The sequence below is a fragment of the Alosa alosa genome, chromosome 18, assembly GCF_017589495.1.
Source record: "Alosa alosa isolate M-15738 ecotype Scorff River chromosome 18, AALO_Geno_1.1, whole genome shotgun sequence".
Lineage (NCBI taxonomy): Eukaryota > Metazoa > Chordata > Actinopteri > Clupeiformes > Clupeidae > Alosa > Alosa alosa.
Genome location: NC_063206.1, coordinates 24,951,858 through 24,975,912, shown reverse-complemented (window position 1 = coordinate 24,975,912; position 24,055 = coordinate 24,951,858). Strand labels below are relative to the sequence as shown.

Sequence of the window (24,055 nt, the reverse complement as noted above, 5' to 3'; positions counted from 1 at the left end):
CATATCAGGGCCATTTTATGATTAATTGAAATATTTTTCTTACATACGGTTCCTTTAACAAAAAAGTTTGTTTTGGTGCACTGATGACAGTCAGGATCATTTCTAACTAGCCAGCTAGTATTGCTCAGTGCATGTCTATAACATGCTTTACTTGCTACCTGGATCATTTCAGCGAATATCCTTAAGGTGAGATGAATGATAAGAACATTAAACTTCACTGTGTTGAACAATCTCAATAGAATTTTCGTGACGGAAATCCAGAAAGGGTTAAAGCGGAGCTAGTAATCAAGGATCTTTGGTAAATCCCTTTCAATGCAGTATCCCTTAACATTTTTCCTTAACTAAAGAAACAATTGAAGGTATCCTGTGCAACACCCTTAAATAAATCCCTTACCTAAGGAGAAATTAAGCCTTAAGGGTCATACTTCAGGGGAAAAACTTGCCTCGCCTCACTAATGCCTCGCAGTGGCACCATGCGTGCGTGTGAAAAAAGTCCCGTCTGAAACACTGTCGTGCGGCGCAGCGTTCCAAACGTTGTGTAATCAAATACACTGGTATGGCGGTATATTAAAAATTCATATCATAACGAAAATATACACCGGTATACGGTGTGAACCGGAATACTGCCCAGCACTAAACACCACCCAGCGGTCTGGAATGCATATCCAATCGAATATCATATACTCTTGCGTCTTCATATTTCCCCCTGAGAATGCTCGTCTAAACGCGAATAAAAAAATGAAGACGAGACGCCACTTCTGCATCTTCTCTTTTCATCGTCACCGTATAAACGTAGCCTAAGACTAGTGCCACAAAAGGGCACCAGGGACTGATGAGTCTGATAACAGACTGCACTTCTGCCAAGTCTCAGGTCTCGTTGAGGAAATCAATTACTCTGCGATAAGATGATTTCCTCATTTATTTATTTATTTTCTTAACTACACAAATCCTCTGAATGCAAGTAAGTGATAACAAGGGTGAGAGCACACTCCTGATCTCATTCAGAAAGATAATAATTACAATAACGATATTACAACCCAACAACAACAACAAACATCTTTCAAGCATTTGCACTAGATGCTTTCCAAGAAATGGATAAGACACCAGGCCTTCAATGACTAATTCTACTCAAAAAGTAGTCACTGTTCCATAGATCCCGATGCTGAAAAAAAAAAACGTACCTCCTGATTTCGGGAATTTGATCACAGATGTTCTTCTTCTGCCCTGTGATGGAGAAGCACAGTATTAACAAAGATAGATAGATAGATAGATAGATACTTTATTGATCCCTCTTTCTGATGGGGAAATTCAAAGGACATGCATAAACAACTGTGTGCTTACAGGTCATGTGTGGCAAAATAAAACTTCTGCCAATAATGCGTCATCTCTAAACCATATTACATGTACAATAAATTCAATTCTGTTTTCTCCTCACCCTTGGAGACCATGGAAAGTCTTCATTTGTGCTATGCAAAATCACATTATATGCCTTCAGCACTGTTTATTCATCCAATTACTATTTCCATATTGCAATATGTTTATCATGCCCCCCCGCACTCTGCCCCCTCCACCCCCACTGCCCATGGGAGTGTCTTATTGTCAGAGGGGCACAGCATGTCAATCTCAGACAGACACAGTGACCCGGCCTGTGAAAACTCAGCTCAGCTCACCTGCAGAGATCTTGGCCAGGTATTTAGAGACGTTTTCCGACACCGCATTCTTGTCTCCAGCCACGTACAACGCGTAACTCTAGAGAGAGAGAGAGAGAGAGAGAGAGAGAGAGAGAGAGAGAGAGAGAGAGAGAGAGAGAGAGATAGATAGATAGATAGAGAAAGAGAGAGAGAGACGGAGAGAGAGAAAGAGACAGGGAGACAGAGATATATAGATAGATAGAGAGAAAGAGAGAGAGAGACAGAGAGAGAGAGAGACAGAGATGGATAGATAGATAGATAGAGAGAAAGAGAGAGATACAAATAGATAGAGAGATTAGAGATTAGAGAGGATGAGGGGAGGGTTGGTGGAATGAATGGGTCAAATAACATAGTGGAGATGAGGGGTGGGAGAAAGAGAAGGAGACAGAAAGAAATAACAAATAAACAACCGAATGAAAGAACAAAAGAAAGAAAGATATTGGGTGGGAACACGAGTAATGAAAGATAAAAAGAAGAGAGAGAACGAGAGAGAAAAAGTCAGTAGGGGTGGAGGGGATGAGAGAAGCCGATTGAGTATCTGCAGTGGGACAGCACCGTTGTGGTTTTAGTGGCAATGACTAAACCCGTCTGCTTTAGAAAATAATAGCGCAAAGACATTCAGACTTCCAGGCTCGTCCTCATTCATTCATCACATTCCAGTGTGCGGCCGACCACGGCCCAATTTTAGCGTGCTTAGAATGACGGGCTAAACATTGCCTGATTTTGTAGTCCATCAGGACTAAAGCAGGAATCTGAAGGAGAGAGAAACAATTCTGTTCCGGCTGACACAGGAAATTGCGTGTGAGAGAGGGGTTGATGGAGGTTTAAACAAGTTAAGCAAAGCCAGTAATGTTCTGTCCGGTAATCAGGTGGATGGTAGGGAAGGGGATGTAGTGTGTGTGTGTGTGTGTGTGTGTGTGTGTGAGTGTGTGAGAGGAGGACTAGGGTAAATACAGGCTATAATTGCATGACATGTCGTTAGTGTCTCTCTGTCCATTGTGCGTCACTGTGCTTGGCACGATGGTAGGACAGACAAACCATCCCCTTCCCCCTCTTCTGTCAAACACACACAAACACACACCCCACTCAGCGTCACTCCTCCATCAACCTCCCACCATCACTCATGATTCAGACCTCCAATGCTTAATTAAGGTTAGGCAGCTCTTATCCAACACACACACACACACACACAGACACACACACAGACACAGGAGAAGAGGGACACAGATGCCATTGGAGGAACTCAGAACAGACCGAGTAAACAGATGGAAAAATGTCACTGTGATTAGCTGGGAGCAAAATGCCGACTAACTAGTTGACATTTCCATTGAGCATGCGAGAGCTACAGCACCATGTGACCCCACATTTGCACCTCTGTTATTAAAGGATTCCGTCATGACCTCCCGTCAACCCTGCAGGAACTCGCCGAGAGGCAAGGTAGCACTTTCGAGTGGGCACGTAGCTCTGCACCTAGATGTCTTACTGATCCCAACAAGACGCTTAGGAACACTGCCCCCTGCTGGGCATGGGCCACTGAGGAATCAGTACTGCCTAAACTCAATACATTCTTTCCATGTTCCTCCTCCTAGGATACACTATATCCATTCTGCACCTAATTCTGCTAATGAAGGATTCTGTAAGCCACGCTGTGCGTAACTACTGTGGTAGAAGTACTAGAGACCAAAGAAGCACGTGTTACAGAGTAACCTGGCCCATAAAAGCTGTAGGTGAAAAGTAAGCAGAGGTCTTGTCTGAACGTTCCTGTGGAAAGTCACTGAATGTAGCTACTGTGAGAAAGTCAACCCATTAGTGAAGACAAAGTGCTTTTCAGGGGGGCATCATTTACACATGTGTGATAGATAAGGCTTCATTCATCATCACATCACTTCTCAATGCTGATAAAAAAAAGAAATGCTCAGCCACTTACAAGCACCAGTAGTTTGGTCCTCTCGCAAATGCCAGGCAGGTAGGGGAAAGGTGGCACGTCCTCCCCTCTGAGGCAGTGGCGGAGCCAGCCAAACACACAGGGTGGCTCCGGCGTCAGGAACGAGGGCCGGGTCATCTGCTCCATCTGGGCTGAGGGGGGCAACAAGGAGGGGGGATTAGGGGCAATTTAGGCCATGACAGAACAGCATACGATACAGTACATATGCCAGTCTCCCCAATCATCACACACCATGAACCTAACAATTGATACAGCCTCAATTATCTCCATCTCGTCCATCCTAATTCTAGATAGATCCAGAGGGAGTGAGTGATAGTTAATGAAGAGAGATGAGAAGAGAAAACAAGAATTAATTTGTCAAAAAAAAGTTGGCAATAGTGGAAGAAGAAAACAGAGAGAGAGAAGAAAAGATGTGAGATGCTGAGAGAGGGATTGTACGATAGAACAAACCAAAAAAAACAAAACAAGACAAGGGAGCACTGGCCATTCTAATGAGAGGCCCTATGACGGGCGCCTCCATTGATTTGCCACTTACCCTGGTCGATCACGCAGGACTCGTGGAACGTTTTGATGAACGAGGGGTAATCGCGCCAGTACAGATCAATGTACTCCTCCAGCTGCAGGTCTCTGATGAGAGAGATGGGGAAACAATCAGCACCAGCCTTCAACACTAACACCACCTCCACCCGACCAACCTGACCCCACACCCCCACACCATCTCAACCAGGGGTTCTTCATCTCAGCTTGGTCAGCTAATCGATACTTACACTAATACTAATAGCAGCCCTAACCAGCCCATGAATCACCAGCAGCGCTACGTCACAGCCGTAAGAGTCCAGACTCAGAGTAAAACACACGCTGAAAAATGAGGCTGGGGGACCGGGGGAGGTCGACACTGGAGTGAATTAATGAGACCTTTCTGGAGGACTAATTTGGCTCCCCTTTCAGATATCAGAGCTGTATCTAGGTCTAGACAACAAAATGTGTTTTCAGTCTGAATCTTGTCTAAATGGTTTTTAATGTTAATAAAAATGGTCCTCGAATTACCACAGTGCAATAATTCTGAAAATGATGGGCCATCTCTTAAGATTCCAGGTTTCAAGTTTTCTTCCTACAAAGTTTCTTGCCTGTTGCCTTAGTGCTTGGACAAGAAAGATTAAGAAACAAGTTCAAGCTGGGCTCTGTTAAGTACCTTGTGACATTGTCTTATGTTATGGTACCAAACTAAACTGAATTAAATATTCTACTCCTGTTAATGTTTATTATCTAATAAATAATTATACCAAGAAATACAAAAAAAAAAACACTTCAAAAAGATCAAAGTGAATAGAACACACAGGGAAGTGTATCTTGACTGTTTGTGAGCTTGATGGTCTTTTGGGCCCCCACTGTCAACTTCAAGGCAGCGCTGCCAGTTGACTTCAAGGCACCTAATCCTAACCTAACCCTAGCGCCTTCAAGACGGTACTGCCTTGAAGTCGACGATGGGGGCCCAAAAGACCATATAACAATGCGTGTGGTAAAAGTATCTATTGTTACTCTAAGGTCCCCTACTGCACTGTAGCTTGAATGTCATTTCTCTTAAGTCACTTTGGATAAATGCAACGTGCTGTAATGTCATATGTAAATATTTAGGGCTGTGCAATTAATCAAATTAATTCCTTAATTATCAACTATGACTTGCAATCATTATGAAAACATCATTATCAAAATGTAACGATTTTTTTGCTGCATTTGCTTTAATGCCATCTTTTTGACTAGTGCATCCCTTTGCTTTAAAGTGGTAACAGTTGTATACATCATCTTTTTTTGCACAACTTTGTTTTGTTTTTTTCAGTTGAATTATATTTAACATTCAATGTAACTAGTGCAGTGCCTGTTCAAACATGTCATTCCTGTAGAAAACCTGTAGCCCAATTACATGCCCGCAGGTATGCATGCTTTAAAAATAGGATGATAGGGAAAACATCATTCCAGCTAAGCATTCAATAAATATTATATTAGAATATATTAGCCTATAATTGATGTGCAGTAAGCAAAATTTAGGCATGGCTGCATGTGATATTTTTACAAATCAAAATGACATAAGCCTAGCAGCTGTTTTGAGTTAGGGCTATATGTTTATTGTTAAGCTTATTGAATAACTTCCTGATAAGAGAAGAGAAACCATTTTGTGGAATGACGCATAATCATATGAAATTTGCAACGATGTGACTCAACAATCTCTGATAGTCTATAAGTGTCTGCCACTCGTTGTCTGTAGCTGATCGAAATGACATAAGCCTAAAGCTTTGATGTAAGGCTATATGTTCAGCCTATTGAGTAACTTAATGATATAGAAGGCAAACCATTTTGTAGAAAGATGCATCATCATTTGAAATTTGCAATAATGTGACTTTGGTAACATACAGTAAGTGACATGTCGCTCTGTCTGTCACTCATTGTCTAGCTGTGTGGCATTCTGAAACGTCTTTAAATTTTACATCATTTTGAATAGCCACTGCATACCCGTGTTTGTTGGCGTATTGTTGCAAAATCTGCGGAATCATTTTATGCAAGCAAACTACATACATGTCAGACATGATAATCATCCAAACATCTTGCATCTTGACCTGTGCCCTGATATAGTGCTGCTCTGTGCTGTGTGAGAGGGGGAGTGGCTTCAGTATAGTATATATACTGTAGTAGAGTGAAGAAAGCCAATGTGTGCTTCTTTTACAAATTTATTTAACAATATATTTTGCATTACTTATCCAAACAATGTCAAACTTGGCGCTGCACTTACTCGTGCCCGTAGCAAGACACCTGCCAAGTTTGAAATCAATCGGATAAACGGTTCGAAAGATGTGCGAATAACGGACAGACATTCCTGTAATGTATAGATAGATAGATGGTGATGGTAGCATAGAGGCTAAGGAGCTGAGCTAGCATGCAGTAGGCAGCCTAGGCTGTACACAAGTGTGGGCTGATACAAAAAAACATTTCAATAAGGGCAAAATGAGTAGAATGCGAAGGGATTTTGGGAATGTTAAGGTCTTGTATTGCACTTCAGCTTAAATGTTATTTCTCTTTTGATGTCGCTTTGGATAAATGTAACATAATAGTGCTGGGCGGTCTGACCAAAAATGTATATCACGGTATTTTTCAAAATTCGGTTTCACGGTAAATGACGGTATTTTTTTTTCATGCATAATCAGATGTTCACAGCATTTTCTACAGGTTGAGAGAGGAATTGCTGCAGTAGATTGACTAAGGATGGTCTATTTTACTGTGATGATTGATGAATAACTCCACACTAGTGGTAATGCAGGTTTGCATGGCCCCAGAAAATTATGCTGTTTCATGATTCTAGCAGCTGCTCGTAATCAAATAACCGGGTATGTCGGTATCTTAATAATTCATATCATAACGAAAATATACACCGGTATACGATGTGAACCGGTATACAGCCCAGCACTATAACATAATGTAATGCAATTAGAGACGTAAAAGTCTGGGCTCAGAAAGGAAAAGTCCTGCCATGTATCGGTTCTACCTGTGCCCTTAACACAGTTGATTTCACTAATTACTCTACCTGGCTTAAAGGGATATTCCACCATTTGGGGAAATACACGCCACCATTTGGGGAAATGCACTCGTTTTCCACCTCCCCTTGAGTTTTACCTTTCCCCAGTTCATCCAGCCGTTCTCTGAATCTTAAAGTAACACTTTTAGCTCCAGCTCATTGAATCAGATTAGACCGTTAGCTTATAGGAGAGATGCTAACGGTCTAATCTGATTCAATGAGCTGGAGCTAAAAGTGCTACTGTCAGACTCAGAACGGCTGGATGGTGGAATATCCCTTTAAGACCTGTGCTAAGACCCGAATCACCTGAAAAAGTGAATGGTTGGAACAAAAATGTGGCAGGGCTTTTACTTTCTGGAGCTGGACTTTTACACCTCTGAATGTAATATATGGCGTAGTCAGTGGAATATGTAAAGGTAAAAAGGTAATAATTCAAAGGTAAGTGACAGGCCAACCTGGCCATCTGCTGCAGGAGGCCCACTAGGGAGCGGGCTCCACTTCTTTGCAGCTCGTCCAGCTTCAGGTCTTCGTAGAGCAGGTGCAGCACAGCGAACAGGGACGGGATGTGCTGAAACAAAGGGGCCGAGGAGTCCACACTGAGCACAGACATCTGCTCTTCCCTGGCACCAGAGGGCGCCAGAGTGCCCAGCCCCGGCACCCCCGCCACATGCTGCATGGACAGCTGCCAGTGGTAATCCGAGCTGCGCAGGTAGTCCCAGTCCTAAAAAACATTAAGACCTTTTTGTCTTAATCCTGGACCCAACCATTGATGGATCGTTAAAAGTCTTACAACTCAGGTATCATGACTTTCACAACAACACTACACTATGCAAACAAACTCCATTACATAGTCGTGATGACCTTCGTAATGCCAAGGATTAAATTAACGCAGCATCCAACAAGCTAAAAACCCATAATTGATTATCACCCATCAGCCAAGTCCTGAGGATTACATTAGAATGTGACCTTTTGACTCTGTCAGCTAATAACGCTTAAATGCCCACTTCTGATCAAGCCAATATCCCTGATGAGGTCAGTCAAAGGGTGAGACAGACCAAGACAATTTGACAACTATTTTGATGTTTTTGCAAATTTTGCATTGATAGGTGTATTCAGGACATTGAAAGCATTATAAGAAAGATATCTAAATCGCACATGAATGATCCTTCTTAACCAAAAACAAACAAACAAAAAAAAAACGAATCAAGCACTTCTAAAAACGTTTCAAACAGCTCTTTTAATAACAAGGATTAGAGACATCAATGCAAGTCCCACATGGCTCCCACTGAGCAAAACCTGTGCACTGCTAAAACAGAGGGCACTCCTACCTCGTCTGAGCCCGTGTCGGCAGGTCTAGCCTTCTTCGGAGCGACTGGGGAGAGGGGCACTTCAATATGGAGCTGTGGAGAGGCAAAGGGGGTCAGGGGTCATATACAAGTACATCTCAGATGCGAGTGGTCCGGCCGCTCTCTTAAGGACAAGGAGGAGGCCAATTTACACAACCACTACCACCACCACACTTTAAAAAGTCAGCAGTGCGTATGATGTTGGAGCTAATTTTAGATGTGAAGAGGCAGCCTTTGTGTGCTTGTGTGCGACTGGAAATATGATAGCTCGCCTTTAATTGTCAATCCGCCTCTTCCTGTTATCACAAAAAAACACACATTTAAAAAACAGAAATTGATGCTGCAACATTTTGTTGTTATTGCTATTGCTGCTGCTGTTATTGCTGTTGTTGTTGAGACGTCACTCACGTTGCGGGTCCACGTCAGCCGATCGGTGTTGTAGCCCATCATCGTCATGAAGCAGGAGAGGAACAGGTTCCACTCCTGGTGTGTGCTGGGACCACCAGGGGCGTTGTAAGTATTGTACCACTTGACCAGCACTTTCATTGCCATGTCCTTGGGCAGAATGAAGCGGATGGCCTGAAGGCATCGTCTCACTGGGGGAGTCAGACAGAGAATAATAAAAAACAAACTCCGCTGCATCTCCGTAGGAATTGACATCCGCAATTTCCCCCTTGGGGATGAACAAAGTAATTATCTATCTATCTATCAACACCAAGACGGACATCGATGAATACTAACTGACATCTTTGGAACAGCACGGAACAGCTTAATAATGCTATGAATCTTATTTTACGGTATTATGAAATGTTTGATTCATTATACATAATAAAATCATGTCTACTTACTAATGACTACATTAAAGTGAAACATTAATATTATTCCAAATCCCTATTTCACTGTTCTAAACAGTTTACATATACATAACATAAACTACTCTACTAATATAACAATAGTGTCATTGACGTATAAAACATAGGTTACTGGATTTGTGTTGCAGTCGTTGAACAACGGCAATTAAGTAGCCCTTAAAAGCCATCATAAGCATCTACAGTAATCTAATCATTACACTAATAGCAAAAAACATTAAACAGATAGGTTTGTGATTTCTAAAATATAAATATCAACCTGTTTGTGTGTAATTTTAATGTGCATCTCACAACATGTGTACTAAATCACTGCCTTTACAGTCCAATTCAGCAAATTTAAAACATTACATTTAAGAAATTTAAAACTGTCCGTGCAATTTAAAAGCACCACATCATCAAGCCAATAATGAACTGTGGTCAGTTTCTTCCTTGTTCGACAAGCTTCAAAAGGTCAAAACATAGATGGATGGAATGTCATTTCATTAGTCGCAGAACCCTGTGCTTTTAGACTAAATGATTAAGGCATGGTGGACAAGCTAACTTTAATTGCTGGGTGGTGGGGGTAGGAAGGAATATCAAGAAATAGGGGAGAGATTACAGACAATGATGTCATACGATAAAACAGACCTATTAGTGCCGCTAACCAGACAGAGCTCCACCCAAAACCTATCCAACCCAAATCCAATATGCATATTTCAAATAGTCATATTTCATGTGCGCAAGTACACACACACACACAGTCTACTTGTGCAACAATGCACATGTAAAAGGCCCCTGCTACAAAACTGAAGTTGAATTCCAGGTAATCAACAGCATGGGCTTGCTCAGTGTAATGAGATCGCCTTGGGCACTGTTCTGGCTGAGCACCATTAGGCTCGCCATCTTAACGCGGCGTTCAGCAACCTTAGCCTTCTCTAGTGGCTCCCTTGCTTTGTCTAAAAATGAGAATGAATGGAAAGAATAATTTTGTTAAAATTTGAAAAAATTAATATTATTATTAAGCTTTTAGCCATTCTTACATTATCAATTTGTGAAAATACATAGCCTATACACAGAGTAAAATGTGTAAAAACCACATACATTTCAGTTATTTATCAACTAAAGTCACTTCTTTGCACCCCAAGTTAGCAATGGTGTCAAGATCCCAAAAAAGGTCATTCACAACTGGATTAGCACACTGTCTGATCTTGCAGCGTGGGGGCAAACACATCAAAAGACATCTCCAAAAGTAGGTAATTCACAGAGCGCAGATCTCCATGTAGACCAAATGCTATGTCATGCAACATAGCGAAAGTTTAAGTTGCCCCGCGCCTCGAAATGGCTGCAAAATTTAATGGATTCTTCCTTAGCTCATCCTACAGCTTTTCCGACAACTTTCATGAAAATTGTGTTGGCAGTTGTGTGTACTCCTTAGGGAAACAAAGAAATCATCTAGAAGGTAACACTGTATTTGAACACTTGGCAGAAATGTCAAGGTCATTACGTGCTTACATAGCCAGCAAGGTAGATGCTTATAATAAATGTAATTGCTCTGATTATTATTTTGGTAAGGTAAAAGAGACATTGGAATGAGAACCATTTAGAATCAACCTAAAGACACAGCGGGGAACACTCCTCAACTTGTTTGATTGGCTTACGTTCTGACTAGAGGTCTGCAAAAGACTGTTTTTTACAGTCCCGCGCCCGCCCACTCCTGCAATAATGTGTCATTTTTTGTCTCGCTCCCGCCCGCATCTGTAACATGAAGACTGTCAGATGTCTGATTTAAGTTTCTTGGTTCTGAATGTAGGCTAGGCTACCTTTCTTTACAAAGACACTTGACTAAACACTGAAGTAGCCTAACGGTGCCCTCTTCCTCTGTCATGCTTTCAATTTCAAGTTGTGACAGGGAGCAGCAGGAAACAATTGAAAGCACGTAAACGACTAGGCTAGGTCCCTCCATCAGTTGGGCTTAAAGCCCGTTTAATGCTGCCTAACAAGAACATCCAGCTCAAATATACTTATGTACACTACAATATTATTTCCATTTAATTTTACGCACATATTTAATTTGCTGGAATTTGCAGGAAATTATCTGTTTCTCCCGCACCCGCGAACACACCCCTCTCATTCCGCCCGCTCCTGCAAAGAGCATCCAAAACTTGCATCTAAAGGACACAAATATTTTGGCAGCCCCAGAGATTTTTTTATCATTACCGGTATTTCTGGTAAAAATAAAAATAAAAAAACGCTCTTTTGAAAGGAAATGTTGCCAACTCCTGATTTAGTGGGTATACCAGAGCTCATCTGTCCGAACGATAAACATTCCAGCCAACCCACATGATGTCTCGGGATCACAGGAGGGATGGGTATAATGTCAACAACCTTACTACAGAATGACAGACTGAATCTTCTAACAGGACTTATTTTTCGCCAAAAAGGAAGTGCAGCAGCAGCAGTAGCAGCAGTAGCAGCATGGCCATGCTTGGGTAGAAACGACGATGGTGGGGGTTGTTGAGAGGGATGCAATTTTTTACGTTATCCCTCTGCAACCACTCGAGCTCTCGTCAGAGGCTGTGAGGGCTGAGCTGGCAGCTGTGATTCAAGTGCGTCGTCACTAACGATGACAGCAAACGCAGAAGTGTGCGGAGGGAGGCAGGTTGGGCTTCGTGGCCGTATGTGGTGGTCTCATGTGTCTGCCATCAACTCACCGAGCTCCGATGTCGCTATCTCGGGAATGGTTATCCTCTGCATTGAGCCATTGCTCAGCTCCTGAAACAGACAGGGAGACGGATCAAACCGGTGCACTCAAGCATTTCACACAAACAGGGAGAACAACAACAACAGTGATCCGACGCATTAAGGACTCAAAACAAAACATGTTTCCAGGCATTCAGCCTCTAGGCTTTTAAACGGTCCTTTTAAAAGGTAGCTCCGTCATACAAAACGATTTGGGCAGGTGAGAGATTGAAAGGTCTCCCAGCAGGAAAACATGTCACAGTGATGTTGACATCTAGGGGCCTGTGGGCAGGTATGGCAGCCCAGAGATCTGGAGCCTTATTGACCCTTGTCTGCACACTGACAGACCTTCAAACTGGTTTCTGATGAGATATTGGTCCTTCTTTTTATTTCTTGTCCTCAAAAATGTCAAGTAGTCTTCAAGTAGTAGCAATAAGACACACAACAGGGGAAATTACCGGGTGTGGTCTACACAATGCCTCCAGCCACACACACACACACACAAGGGTATAGACACAAACACACTATACTGTATATAGATATATCCAAACATGTTCTCACACAGAAAAAAAAAAAAGAGAGAGACACACACACACACTTTCTCTCTCTCCCTCTCTCTCACACACACACACACACACACGGCTCACCAGGGTAACTCTGCTGCTGACGGAGTCTCGGAGTGTGTGCACGTGGGGCACGGTTTGCTGGAAGTTGAAGTCTTCCACCCAGGATGTCTCGTGGTGCTTGACTGCGCCCATCCCGTCGGCCACAGGAGAGGGCATCACACCAATCTGAACCCAGACAGAGGAAGGGGCAACAGAACAGAACAGGGGCAAAGTCAGAGACAGTCAGACATCTATTAACCTCACTGACACACATCCGACAATGAATCTCATTTACCTGCATGAGGTAAAGCCATAAGCCAGTGCCCTATAAAATACCCAAATGCATGCCTTCATGGTGTAGACACGGTAATGGTTATGGAATTTCTATTAAAGGTTAATAGTACATTTCTGCTTTTGTACATCATGCTCTTATGACATTTACATGTTCTATTTTTTTAAATGTTTAATCAATGACTCATTTCAGCTACAGTGTTTACTTTACTACATCCTGTGATTAAGCATCACTTTGATCCATCCACTGGCCAAAGTGCATTAACTTATTTGATTCATAAGGAATAGCCAGGACTAATGTTATTATTGATCAAGCTTTAGTAATTACTGATTGTACCTTTCCAGGCTGAGCCATTCCTACAACTCTATTTAACTCCGAGACGAGCTGTCTGAAGACAGACTGACTCTGACAAGACTGTCCAAAATATCTTACTTAAGTCATTTTGAATGCCCCTGCTGTGCATAGCTTAAGCAGCTTTCAAATCAATGTGTCTGGCTTGAAGGGAGCATTTTTCACTGAAAGCACAGATCCTTTCACACATCTCCTATCCTACTCATTATAACTCTCACTGAGATTGTTATTGCTATGGTATTTAGCAGACGCTTTTATCTCAAACGACTTACACAATTAACAATATCAGCAAACACTACAATAACATTAAGAGCATAAATTATAGAAAAAAAAAACAGATTTTAAAATAACCTCATAATAATAACAACACTGATTTAAATTAAAAAAACACATCTACTACTACTAGCAATATTATTATTGCTGTTGTTCATGTCAATCAATAATATCAATAATAATAATCATCGCAATCATCATCATCATCATCGTCCCCACATGAACCCCCCATGAGTGTGCACCTCCTCCAGGTTGCTGAGGTGTCTGACAGTGGACTTGGCCGGGGTGCTGACACTGTCCATGGAGCTGCAGTGATGCGGCAGGCAGCTGATCACGCTGAGCGACGGCGGCAGCAGGCCCGGCACAAACACCTTACTGACCTTCAGCCAGAAGGAAATGCCAATCAATCATTAATCAATCTAATCAATAGAATACATTACAGTTTAAACTACCAAATTCTATATGGCTCCACGCAAAACAATTCTGTTCCGACTGAATTACATAATGAACTTGACACTACACGTCGGCGTAACTTAACTCACCCAAAAAAAACAAGATGACTGGGTAGTATGATTATTTTTTTTGAGAGCAATCATGTGATTCTAGCCCAAGGGATGTCTCATGGACAGATCAAGCTGTTAAGGTCAGTAATAGCTGGTGATTAAGTGATTGTTTACCCGTGTAACTCCAGTGTACAAGACCAGGCTCCCGTTGACCTCGAGGACAAGCATGCAGTCACGGTCCTGAGGAGAGGAAACTTGTTAATTAACGTGACAACCGGTAACTGGGAGACAGCCAGGAAGAGAGCAGGAAGCAGAGCAGGATATAGCATTGACCATTTTGTGGTTAATAACACAGGAGAATTAAAGGATTACAAAATGTGTTTGTATTATTAACATAAATCCCTCCAAATTGATTTCCGACCACCCGTTTTTCCAAAGGGCCCACCCATGTTAAGCTATTTATGACCTGTGCAGTGACAGAATTAAAGTGGAGATACGCCTTATGTCAATCTGTGCTTTGGCACACCAAACGTGTGTGTTAATAAATCAAAATTGAAGGAATAACTTAATATGAATACACGGAATACATGACACAAACAGTTAAAGGAGGAATTTGGGTGTTTATTGTGTGTGTGGAACTGTGTGTTCGGTTCAGATTTTTTCTGTCTGAGAGAGAGAGAAGAGAAATGCAGAAAATGTGTTGTTTTCCTACAAAGGTCTGCAGGGCACACACACTCACACACACACACACACACACACACACACACACACACACTCACACACACACACACACACACACACACACACACACACACACACACACACACACACACACACACACACGAGTAGAAATGCTACAGCACACGGCTGTCTGCAGGGCCTTTGTCATAATAATGTAATATTTGTCAAGGCTTTTCCATTTGGATACACAAAAGGCCTCGTGCGCCTAAATCTAAGCACTTGAAGCCATGTTTGAGGCAATGTGCGTTGCAAGAGGCATGGCGAACGAAGCAAAGAAATGTGAGTGAGATGACTCATCCCCATGCCTGTTCACTGCAGACATGCCAACACACACTCACACACACACACACACGAGTAGAAATGCTACAGCACACGGCTGCGTGCACACATCCAACAGAACACTATTCTGGAGCAGAGACAGCCGTGGGTGCATTTACAGGGTACACTCAAAATAGTGTAATGTGTTAAAATAATTCACAGTAATTTCACAAAGGCCTTTATGAATGAAGAGGTGTATGTAATGAATGGAGGTGTAATGAAGAGGTGTAAAAATATGTATAAAGAGAGACTGATTTACCAAGACCAATTCTACTTCAAAATCTGTCAAGTTGGAGTTATCAATGGAAGGAAATTTGTTCACGCCTTGGCTTTACCTGCAAAGGTGCAGCATTCTTGGCTGGGATACTGGACACGGACACAAAGAGGAGTTGGGGTGGATGGTTACTTTCTAGGAATTTCACACATCTACAAAAAAAACAAAAAAAAACCCATCACATTAGGAATGACACAAATGTCATTAGGGAACACAGGGGTCCACGTCAAAGAATGAACTCAACGAAGGTGACACATCTGTCATATCTGTGGCATCAAAAATTCACCATCATAAAGTCCTGCATAAAGGCCTTCACACCAAAGAAAGTTAATGTGTTCAAATGACCTTTAGAGGGGTAGACTAGTGGTCACCCAAGGAGGTATGGGAAAAAAAGGAAGAAAGTTTTAATTGAATTTCTGATACTGCAGTCATGGCAGATGAGGACAGAATTCTATATTAAGCTCCATTACAGCTTTGTCAGCATCAAATAAATGTCTTAATTCATCTGCAAGTAGGCGAGTGGTTTTAACTGTACTATATTAAACGCTGGAAAATGAGTTCAAATAAAATATTTAATTCAACACTATGTGATGCAGTAATGCTCAGCCTACACCCTGAGGCTGAGCCTTTAATTCAAAAATTAAGGCTTGTGCCAAAGTGTTTCACTCCAGAGAAGAGGCCCTTGGAGACAGAGAGAGCTGTTGTAGATGGTGACGGTTGTGATGTCCAGCGAGATGCTCACCTGAGCTCTTGATGAGACTCCACCAGGAAACACAGGTATTTGTTCTCACACAGGTCTGAGGTGATAAACACTTTAGATGTCTGGCAACTCTTGTCCCTATCAAAAGAAAAGTGCACTCAAATCAAAATGTGCCCCAAACTGTCAAACTTTTCCAGTAAAAATGTATGACCAAGTGAAGCAATGACTGCAAGCTCTCCCAACAATCATTTTTTATATACATGTTGAGCAAATTGATATGGGAATTTCATAATGGTTTAGTTCCAGTGGCAAAACAATATTGGTCCTGAGTCACCCAAACCCTTTTCCTCTTTCTGTGATCACAAAAGCATGAATGCAATGGGATTGCTCTATAAGTGAGAGTGTGTGTGTGTGTGTGTGTGTGTGTGTGTGTGTGTGTGCATGAGTTTGTGTGTGTGCATGTGTTTGCACTTCAGTGTGTGTGTGTGCACAGCTGACAGACCTGTGTGAGGTGGAAGTCTCACTCCACAGCTGCTCGATGCACAGGTCCGGGATGATGGGCTCTCTCTCAGGTAACAGCGCCGACTCGTTCATGGTGCTGTTGGGTGAGGCCAGCAGGCTGTGCCCGCGGGGCGACGGTGAGTGGCACGACACGTTGAATCGCTGGGCATTGCAGAAGGATGGCGCAGCTATGCCGGGGTTGTGGGAACGGCTAAAGACCACAGGGAATATGTTTGAATACGTTCAGAACAGCACAAAACATATGGTGGTGCATCAAATGTCTGCGCTATGATGATTTGTAACAACTTCAAGGAATGACTTTCACTCCAACTGTTCTACCTTTGCGAAAAGGCTTTTGATGTGAACGTAAAGCATTTCTCTATTTAGACTAGTTCAGAGTATAAGTCGGGTTTCCATCGCAGGAACTTACATGGTTTACGCCTCATACATGTCTCACACCACTGCATAAGCCACCCAGCAGTTTCAGGGCCGCTGAAAAGTACCTACCCCTGAGCAGGGACTAATTTCACCCCTGCAAAAAGTTCCTGAAAGTGATCATACAGGAGCGGTTCCTACGGTGGGGACTAACAAAGAGGTGAAACCCCTAAAAACTGTCTCCAAGTTCCTACAGTGGAAAACGGACCAATATTGGTCAGCAGTGGCCATCAGCTTACCTGAGGGCGGCCATGTTGGATATCCCAGGGGAGTGGGCACGGGAGTGCAGACTGGGAGAGGCCGCCAGGCGGCTCTGGTTGTGCAGGGTATGACAGTGAAGTGGCGAGGCGGGCGAGTCCAGGGGGGAGACGTTGCGCAGGTGTGCACCCAGGAAGCTGGCAGCACCTGTTCCTGGTCCGGGTTCCGGGCACTTCAGCAGCACTGACTGCTCCTGCCACACACAGGGTCAGAGGTCAAGGGGTCAGAGGGCAAAAGTCAGAGTGACCGTGATGACAACTCACCCTTCTTCCAGAGACAGACTGAGCCAAACTGAATACATATCCAGACATTGGTGAACCGATGTTCTAAAGAATCTTTGATACAGATTTTATCTACTGTATATTTCCAACTATCAAATGACAAGGGAAAGCAGAGAGAAAGAAAGAAACTGACAAATAAACAATAACGGAAAGACAGACAGAAAAACACTGACAGACAAGCAAAGAGAGAAAGACAGAAAAAGAGAGACAGCATGACCAGAGCAGTACAGGAACTACTGCGGGTAGAGAAGCTAACATGCACATGTAGAGTACCACAGAGGTACAGGAACTATTGCGGCTAGTGAAGCTAACATGCACATGTAGAGTACCACAGAGGTACAGGAACTACTGCGGCTAGTGAAGCTAACATGCACCACAGAAGTACAGGAACTACTGCGGCTAGTGAAGCTAACATGCACCACAGAGGTACAGGAACTACTGCGGCTAGTGAAGCTAACATGCACCACAGAGGTACAGGAACTACTGCGGCTAGTGAAGCTAACATGCACCACAGAGGTACAGGAACTACTGCGGCTAGTGAAGCTAACATGCACCACAGAGGTACAGGAACTACTGTGGCTAGTTAAGCTAACATGCACCCCAGAGGTACAGGAACTACGGCGGGTAGTGAAGCTAACGTGCACATGTAGAGTACCACAGAGGTACAGGAACTACTGAGGCTAGTGAAGCTAACATGTACCACAGAGGTACAGGAACTACTGTGGCTAGTGAAGCTAACGTGCACATGTAGAGTACAACTTACCTCCACAGTGACTTTGCGCAGCAGCCACACAGTGTGCGTGCACTGCACTGTATCGTAGGTCATGATGATGGAGGGGTCGCAGGAGGTAAACACCACCCTCAGCATGCTGTCCGACACGTACTGGATGCGAGGAAGGTCAAACAGGGCTGCAAATACAGGAAGCAAGTCTTCAGCCTCTCAGGGAATATCAACATTGACTTCATGCAGCACTGTGCAGATCTGGCTGAGTGTGATGCATGCTGAACTCAACGCAATGCAAATCCAGAATACATCACCTTCACAGAGCTGTATTTAGTCGACTGAGCCTAATATCATGCTATCAAAAAGACAGCTACAGTTAACACTGATGATTACATGAGCGAAGCCCTGAAATACTAGCATCAGGTAGGGCTAGGATATATGACCTAAAATACATTTAAATCATTTAACAGATTTAACTTGGAGACAATAAATCCATGATAGCTTTTCTTGTATTAGCAAGTTTTAAAATACTACTTTGATAAATTACTTGGGGATAGTAAATGTCTGTATAATATCCTGATCTGTTTAAAGGTCTCAAAAATATTATGAAACCCTGGTATGTCATTTCTAATGAACATAACTGATAATGCAACATGGACTAAGCTTCAGTGCCGTACTACCTGTTGACCTGCACACCAGGGGAGCAATCTCATCCAGAGGATGCAGCATACTGAAGAGAGAGGGGAGAGGCTCCCTGGGAACAGAGGAGAGGGAGAGTCAACTACTACACATAAACATTATACATCATCCATCTTCCAGAGATCTCATGGAATCAGCTTCACCGAGGACTGTGAAATTAATCGCAATCTATTGATTGATAGTCAATTCTGACTTTAAAAGATTATGGAAATAACATAATCGCAATATTATAAATATTTAGCTGCAGTCTGTTTTGCAACAAAGCTCTTGCTTTGTCTTTTCTTATTGACGGATTACAGTATATTAGTTCTTACTAATTATATTCAAAATTCAATTTTAATTCCCTGTTAATTTTTAAGTTTAGAACGTTTCCAAAACCATTGAGTATTAATGTAAAATTATCGTAATGTCAGTAATGACCAAAATATCTACCCATCTTGACCCAGATGTTTCCTTTTAAATTTAACAGTAAATTCATTAGGTTTTTACATTGATGTAGAATGGATGTAAGTGATATTCTTCTCTGCAAAAAACCATCTGCTTCACATTATCACAACACTGAATCATCACTACCCTCCCCAAGGACTCTAAGTGGTTAATTATTTCCACTCTAGGTTTAACATGGAACCAGGCATCATTATGAATGCGGTTTCTAATTCTATAGGTTTTACAATGGTATGGCATTTCTGTATCATTATCAAAAGCAGGGGGTCGGTTAGACACTGCCTGATAAAAATAAATCAGTAGGGCCTAATTTATTTGGCGGGAAAAGTCCAAAGTCTGTAAGCAAGCAACATTCTTGTGCATGAAATACAGCTATCGTGTGCCATATAGGAGCATTTAGCACACGGTCATCAATGTTTGAGCTTCAATGTCTTGCCCATGACGTTAAACTTTCAAATAAGATTTTGTCTAGTTATTAAATCAGCTTTGGTTAGAGACTTTGCCCATCATTCAAATGAGGGCCCAGCATATGGCCAGGCCTCAGGTATCCTACCTGCTGGGAGGACTCATAGGAATATCAGAGGTGAGGTTTTTGCGCTCCAGCAGGAGGCCAAACATGGTGGGCCACAGCGTGGAGACCTGGAAGCAGACGAGGAGATGCCGTGAGGACCAGTTTTGAACCATTTCTCTAACCCCCGTCATCTACCTAACCTTATCTACCCAAACATGACCCACACACTCAAACTTCATACTAGAAATGCCATGAGTGAAATAAGACTGCACCAGATGCACTGAGGACAAGTTTTTAAAAGAACACGCCAACTTCTTGGAAAACTAGCTCATTTGCCTTCTACCACAGAGGTAGATAAGAAGCTAAATACCCTTCTCTTCTCTGTGAGTAAAATAGCCCAGTCTGACACTGTTAGACCAGTTAACTTATAGCTCCCTTTTAACTGATCAAACCCACTTCCAGTGAACTAATGCCCAACCCCTGTCAGGTTCTACCCTCATCTATCCAAACATGACCCACACATTCAACCTCCATACAAGAACTGCTACGAGTGTAATGAAACTCTGACAATAGAAACACCAGAACCAGCACCATTATGTTTGTCGGAAAGTAGCTATTCCGATAACAAAACATGTTTTTGCATGTCACTTACTCTACAGACACTTTTTTACCAAAACTCAGCGATTAGCAACACAGGAGAGCCACGTCATCGTGTGTTTACGCCAAAAACATTACACATGCCAGGATATCTAATTACTCTGTCCACGCCACACTGGCCCGGGCTCTCAGGGATCCCCTTCCTCAGATGGGAGTGGGCCAAATTACCCATTACAGCTGCTGGTAAAACGAAATGGACAGGTCCTGGAGAATATCAACCATGTAGCAAAACAAGGAGATTATGATTCACTCCCCATAATTATACCTCACTGTGGAATATAAAGACTCTGCAACAGATTGACTACCAAGGGAATTCCACATCAGTGATACACACAAGAAATCCAAATGCAGTAGCTCCTGCAATTATACTTTATTTTTCAAAGAAACAAAAGATACAAATTCTCATTGTATGTTTATTTTTAGGATGCATCCTAAAAATAAACAGAGGCACTCCCCACATAAACAGCTTTGATGTACACGATTCTCCAAAAAACACTAACAGTGTCCACTGTTTTCACTAAAGCAGAGTTCAACATCCAATCGGAAAACATACAGGTGAATTGATTGATCTGTAGCCATATTATATTTTACAGAATTCAAGCATGCAGGAATATGCCTCTCCGACCTATTTTCATGATGGGCAAAACAGATTTCAGACACAGGCTTACAGGACAGGCCTAAACCTCAGCTTAAAGTGTAACTGGAGTAAAAACAACCTAGGGTCTATTTACGGTAGTTAACAAGTTCAAGCTTTTGATTGAGAGCACAATTACGTTTTTGGTGGAGTTTTGTGCAAGATCGTGAACACTGAATGAGCTTATTAGTGAAAGCTAAAGGGGCAGCTAGCACATCAAAAAACAAACGCTATTTTATACCACCCTATTACAGACCCTAGGTTGTTTTCACTCCGGAGTTACGCTTTACCTTTTAAACCTTCTTTGGTAGGTGATTGGTGTGCAATGCATTTTCACACACCTGTAAAACCATTTCACTGTTCCCATTACTGTTTTCTTCATCATCATCATCATCATCATCATAACACTTAATTTCAATTCATGGATGCAAAAGGAATTTCATATGAGGAGACGGTGAATGACTTACCTGGAAAGGTAGGGGAGCAATGAAGTCTTTTCCACTCACACTGTGGACATTCACACACGTGTCCTGGGCAATGCAAACTGTATGCTCCACAATCTCCTTTGCTGGAAGCCATAAAGGAACAAACACATGAGCAGCTATAAGGCAAATGTACTGTAATTTTTTACAGTTTAGTGACAAACAAAAACCTCCCAAGAATGCACTTACAGGACTTTTTATTTTGTGGAACCCTGAAGTAGCACCACAAGGCCTGAAAAGATAAGTAAAATGTGATCACCTATATCATTATTATCAACACATCACAAATTTGCAGTTCAGTAGATTCAGTTAGTTCAGTTCAGATCATGACTAATGAGTATAAACTACCTGCTGCACTGTGCTGTCCACAGTAAATGCCTTGTAGACACAGGAGGCTTGGCCTTTGGTTCCACGGCTCCAGATAACCATGTTGCCAGCCACATAAAGCTCCTCCTCAAACTCAATTTCATCACCAGCGCCATCTGAACCCTTTCTAAGTTGCCAGGATTCCTGCCACACAGAGTTTTCAAGTTATGCTGATTTTGTTCAAAGTCCTGCCCATCATGTGTATGCTTGTTTTGTTCAAAGAGTAAAATTAAATCATGTCATTTAAATAAAGGGTGAAGTCAGCTCATACCTTCTCTCGCTCATGAAGAGTGACCTCTTGAAGGGACCCCACAAGCCCGGCCGCGCCATCTGAGGACCACAACTCAGACGCAGGCTGCAGCTGTCGCAGCTGGATGTTAACGGCGTTCGGGTGATTTTTGCAGTGCTCACGACCGAACGGGACAAACGACTGCAGTTCCCCAGCGGCTATCATTGTGGCTCTCTCTTCATAGACGTTCGACATGAGTTCCCGATATCAGCATTATTTCTGCAAAAGTTGAAACCAAATGTCAACAGCCTAGCCTAGTATCAATACGCATGCAATACCACAGGGCGCTGTCTTACAGCATAACATTTAACGTTAGTTATCTGTTGACAAGCTAAACACTTCTCACTCAAAATAGCTAAGAGTTAAAACTTGGATTAATAAAGTAATGTTAGACCAGACTAGTCTAGTCAACTAACGTTGTTCAAACCATCGTTTGATATGTAACGTGCCTTGCTAGCTAGCAAAATGACAAACTCAGTTTACTCTAATGCTAAATGCAACGAATTCTAAATCCTGACAGGTCAGCATGTTACATGCTTTTGTTTCAATTTACCATTCTTCCTCAAAAACATGTTCACAAACTCTCCAGAACGCAGTTGATACAAGACAGGAACCTGTCAACTTTGCGCATGAATCTAACAAGTTAGCTAGCTAGCATAGTCAGCTAACCTAGCTCTATGCGCGGGCGCATTCATTTTCACATGTTTGCGCTGATTGGGCATTAAGAATCAAGCTAACAAGCTAGCTAACAAGTAGCAGTGAAGCTAACACAGTGCTAGCTAGTGATGGGTTACCGGTCTAACCTGTTAATAACAAATTGTATGGCTCTTGGCTCGGAGTCCTCGTATTTTCTTTATATGATTCCGGTTTCTTTTATATGTTGCATTATTAAAAAATCGACATACGAACACAGAAAAGAGGGAACTCATCGATAATAAACACTCCTTTTCAAATGAACGCGGACATCTTGCTATCCCGTGAATCTCCTTCAGACTTCTCAGCCAATCATGAACGAGGCGAAGAAGGGTTGGGTTTGACGAATGCAGCAGAGAGGTTTTTCAGCAGGTTCACGTGAAGGTGAGATGCTACTGTGTAAGTGGGCTATTTGCAACTGGAGACGCATGATTTTGTGGCCAAAGAGACACTTTGTTACTTTTTTTCTGAATGTAAAAGTTACACTTTCTAATTGACTCACTGTATCTCACTGTCATTTGTCCTGCCCTCCACTTAGCCCCCCATACAACTAAAACACTTTCAATTCAATTTACCACACGTTGACATTTTGTTGGGTAGCCTAAGTTAGGCCACCTCAAAAACACCAAGTCCCCAATAATGCCCCATATTGAATCAGACAAAAGGGTAATTCTGTGTCAGGTCAGGCAGAGAGTTCAAGAGGTTACCACAGGGCAATTCCATGGATTTTTTTTTTTTGTAACATCCATCCAACACCAATAAAATGTGATGATGTGAATGATTACATGAAATTTGAGCATTTGCTATTTTTGGTTGAAGAATGTACATGAGAAAAAATGCACAAAAAATGAATGTTGTCATTCACATCATACAAATGCCAAGGCATTTCA

At 42.3% G+C, this 24,055-nt stretch overlaps 1 protein-coding gene across 1 annotated transcript in view; it reads right to left on the bottom strand.

Moving 5' to 3' along the window:
* The window catches only part of anapc1 (anaphase promoting complex subunit 1), a 57,555-nt gene extending 34,056 nt beyond the window's left edge, over positions 1–23,499 (bottom strand). Inside the window, exons 1-23 of the mRNA XM_048269177.1 lie at positions 23,276–23,499; positions 22,455–22,691; positions 22,166–22,327; positions 22,007–22,049; positions 21,803–21,903; positions 20,087–20,172; positions 19,071–19,144; positions 18,430–18,575; positions 17,367–17,578; positions 16,694–16,903; positions 16,234–16,329; positions 15,553–15,643; positions 14,333–14,398; positions 13,898–14,035; positions 12,782–12,925; positions 12,107–12,167; positions 8,956–9,143; positions 8,530–8,601; positions 7,657–7,922; positions 4,172–4,263; positions 3,619–3,767; positions 1,671–1,749; positions 1,182–1,224 (exon numbers count right to left, since the gene is read on the bottom strand). Of these exons, the coding sequence (XP_048125134.1) occupies positions 1,182–1,224; positions 1,671–1,749; positions 3,619–3,767; positions 4,172–4,263; positions 7,657–7,922; positions 8,530–8,601; positions 8,956–9,143; positions 12,107–12,167; positions 12,782–12,925; positions 13,898–14,035; positions 14,333–14,398; positions 15,553–15,643; positions 16,234–16,329; positions 16,694–16,903; positions 17,367–17,578; positions 18,430–18,575; positions 19,071–19,144; positions 20,087–20,172; positions 21,803–21,903; positions 22,007–22,049; positions 22,166–22,327; positions 22,455–22,667 (2,732 nt within the window). The 5' untranslated portion in view covers positions 22,668–22,691; positions 23,276–23,499. The remainder of the gene's footprint in view (positions 1–1,181; positions 1,225–1,670; positions 1,750–3,618; positions 3,768–4,171; positions 4,264–7,656; positions 7,923–8,529; positions 8,602–8,955; positions 9,144–12,106; positions 12,168–12,781; positions 12,926–13,897; positions 14,036–14,332; positions 14,399–15,552; positions 15,644–16,233; positions 16,330–16,693; positions 16,904–17,366; positions 17,579–18,429; positions 18,576–19,070; positions 19,145–20,086; positions 20,173–21,802; positions 21,904–22,006; positions 22,050–22,165; positions 22,328–22,454; positions 22,692–23,275) is intronic.
* Positions 23,500–24,055: the final 556 nt, after the last annotated feature.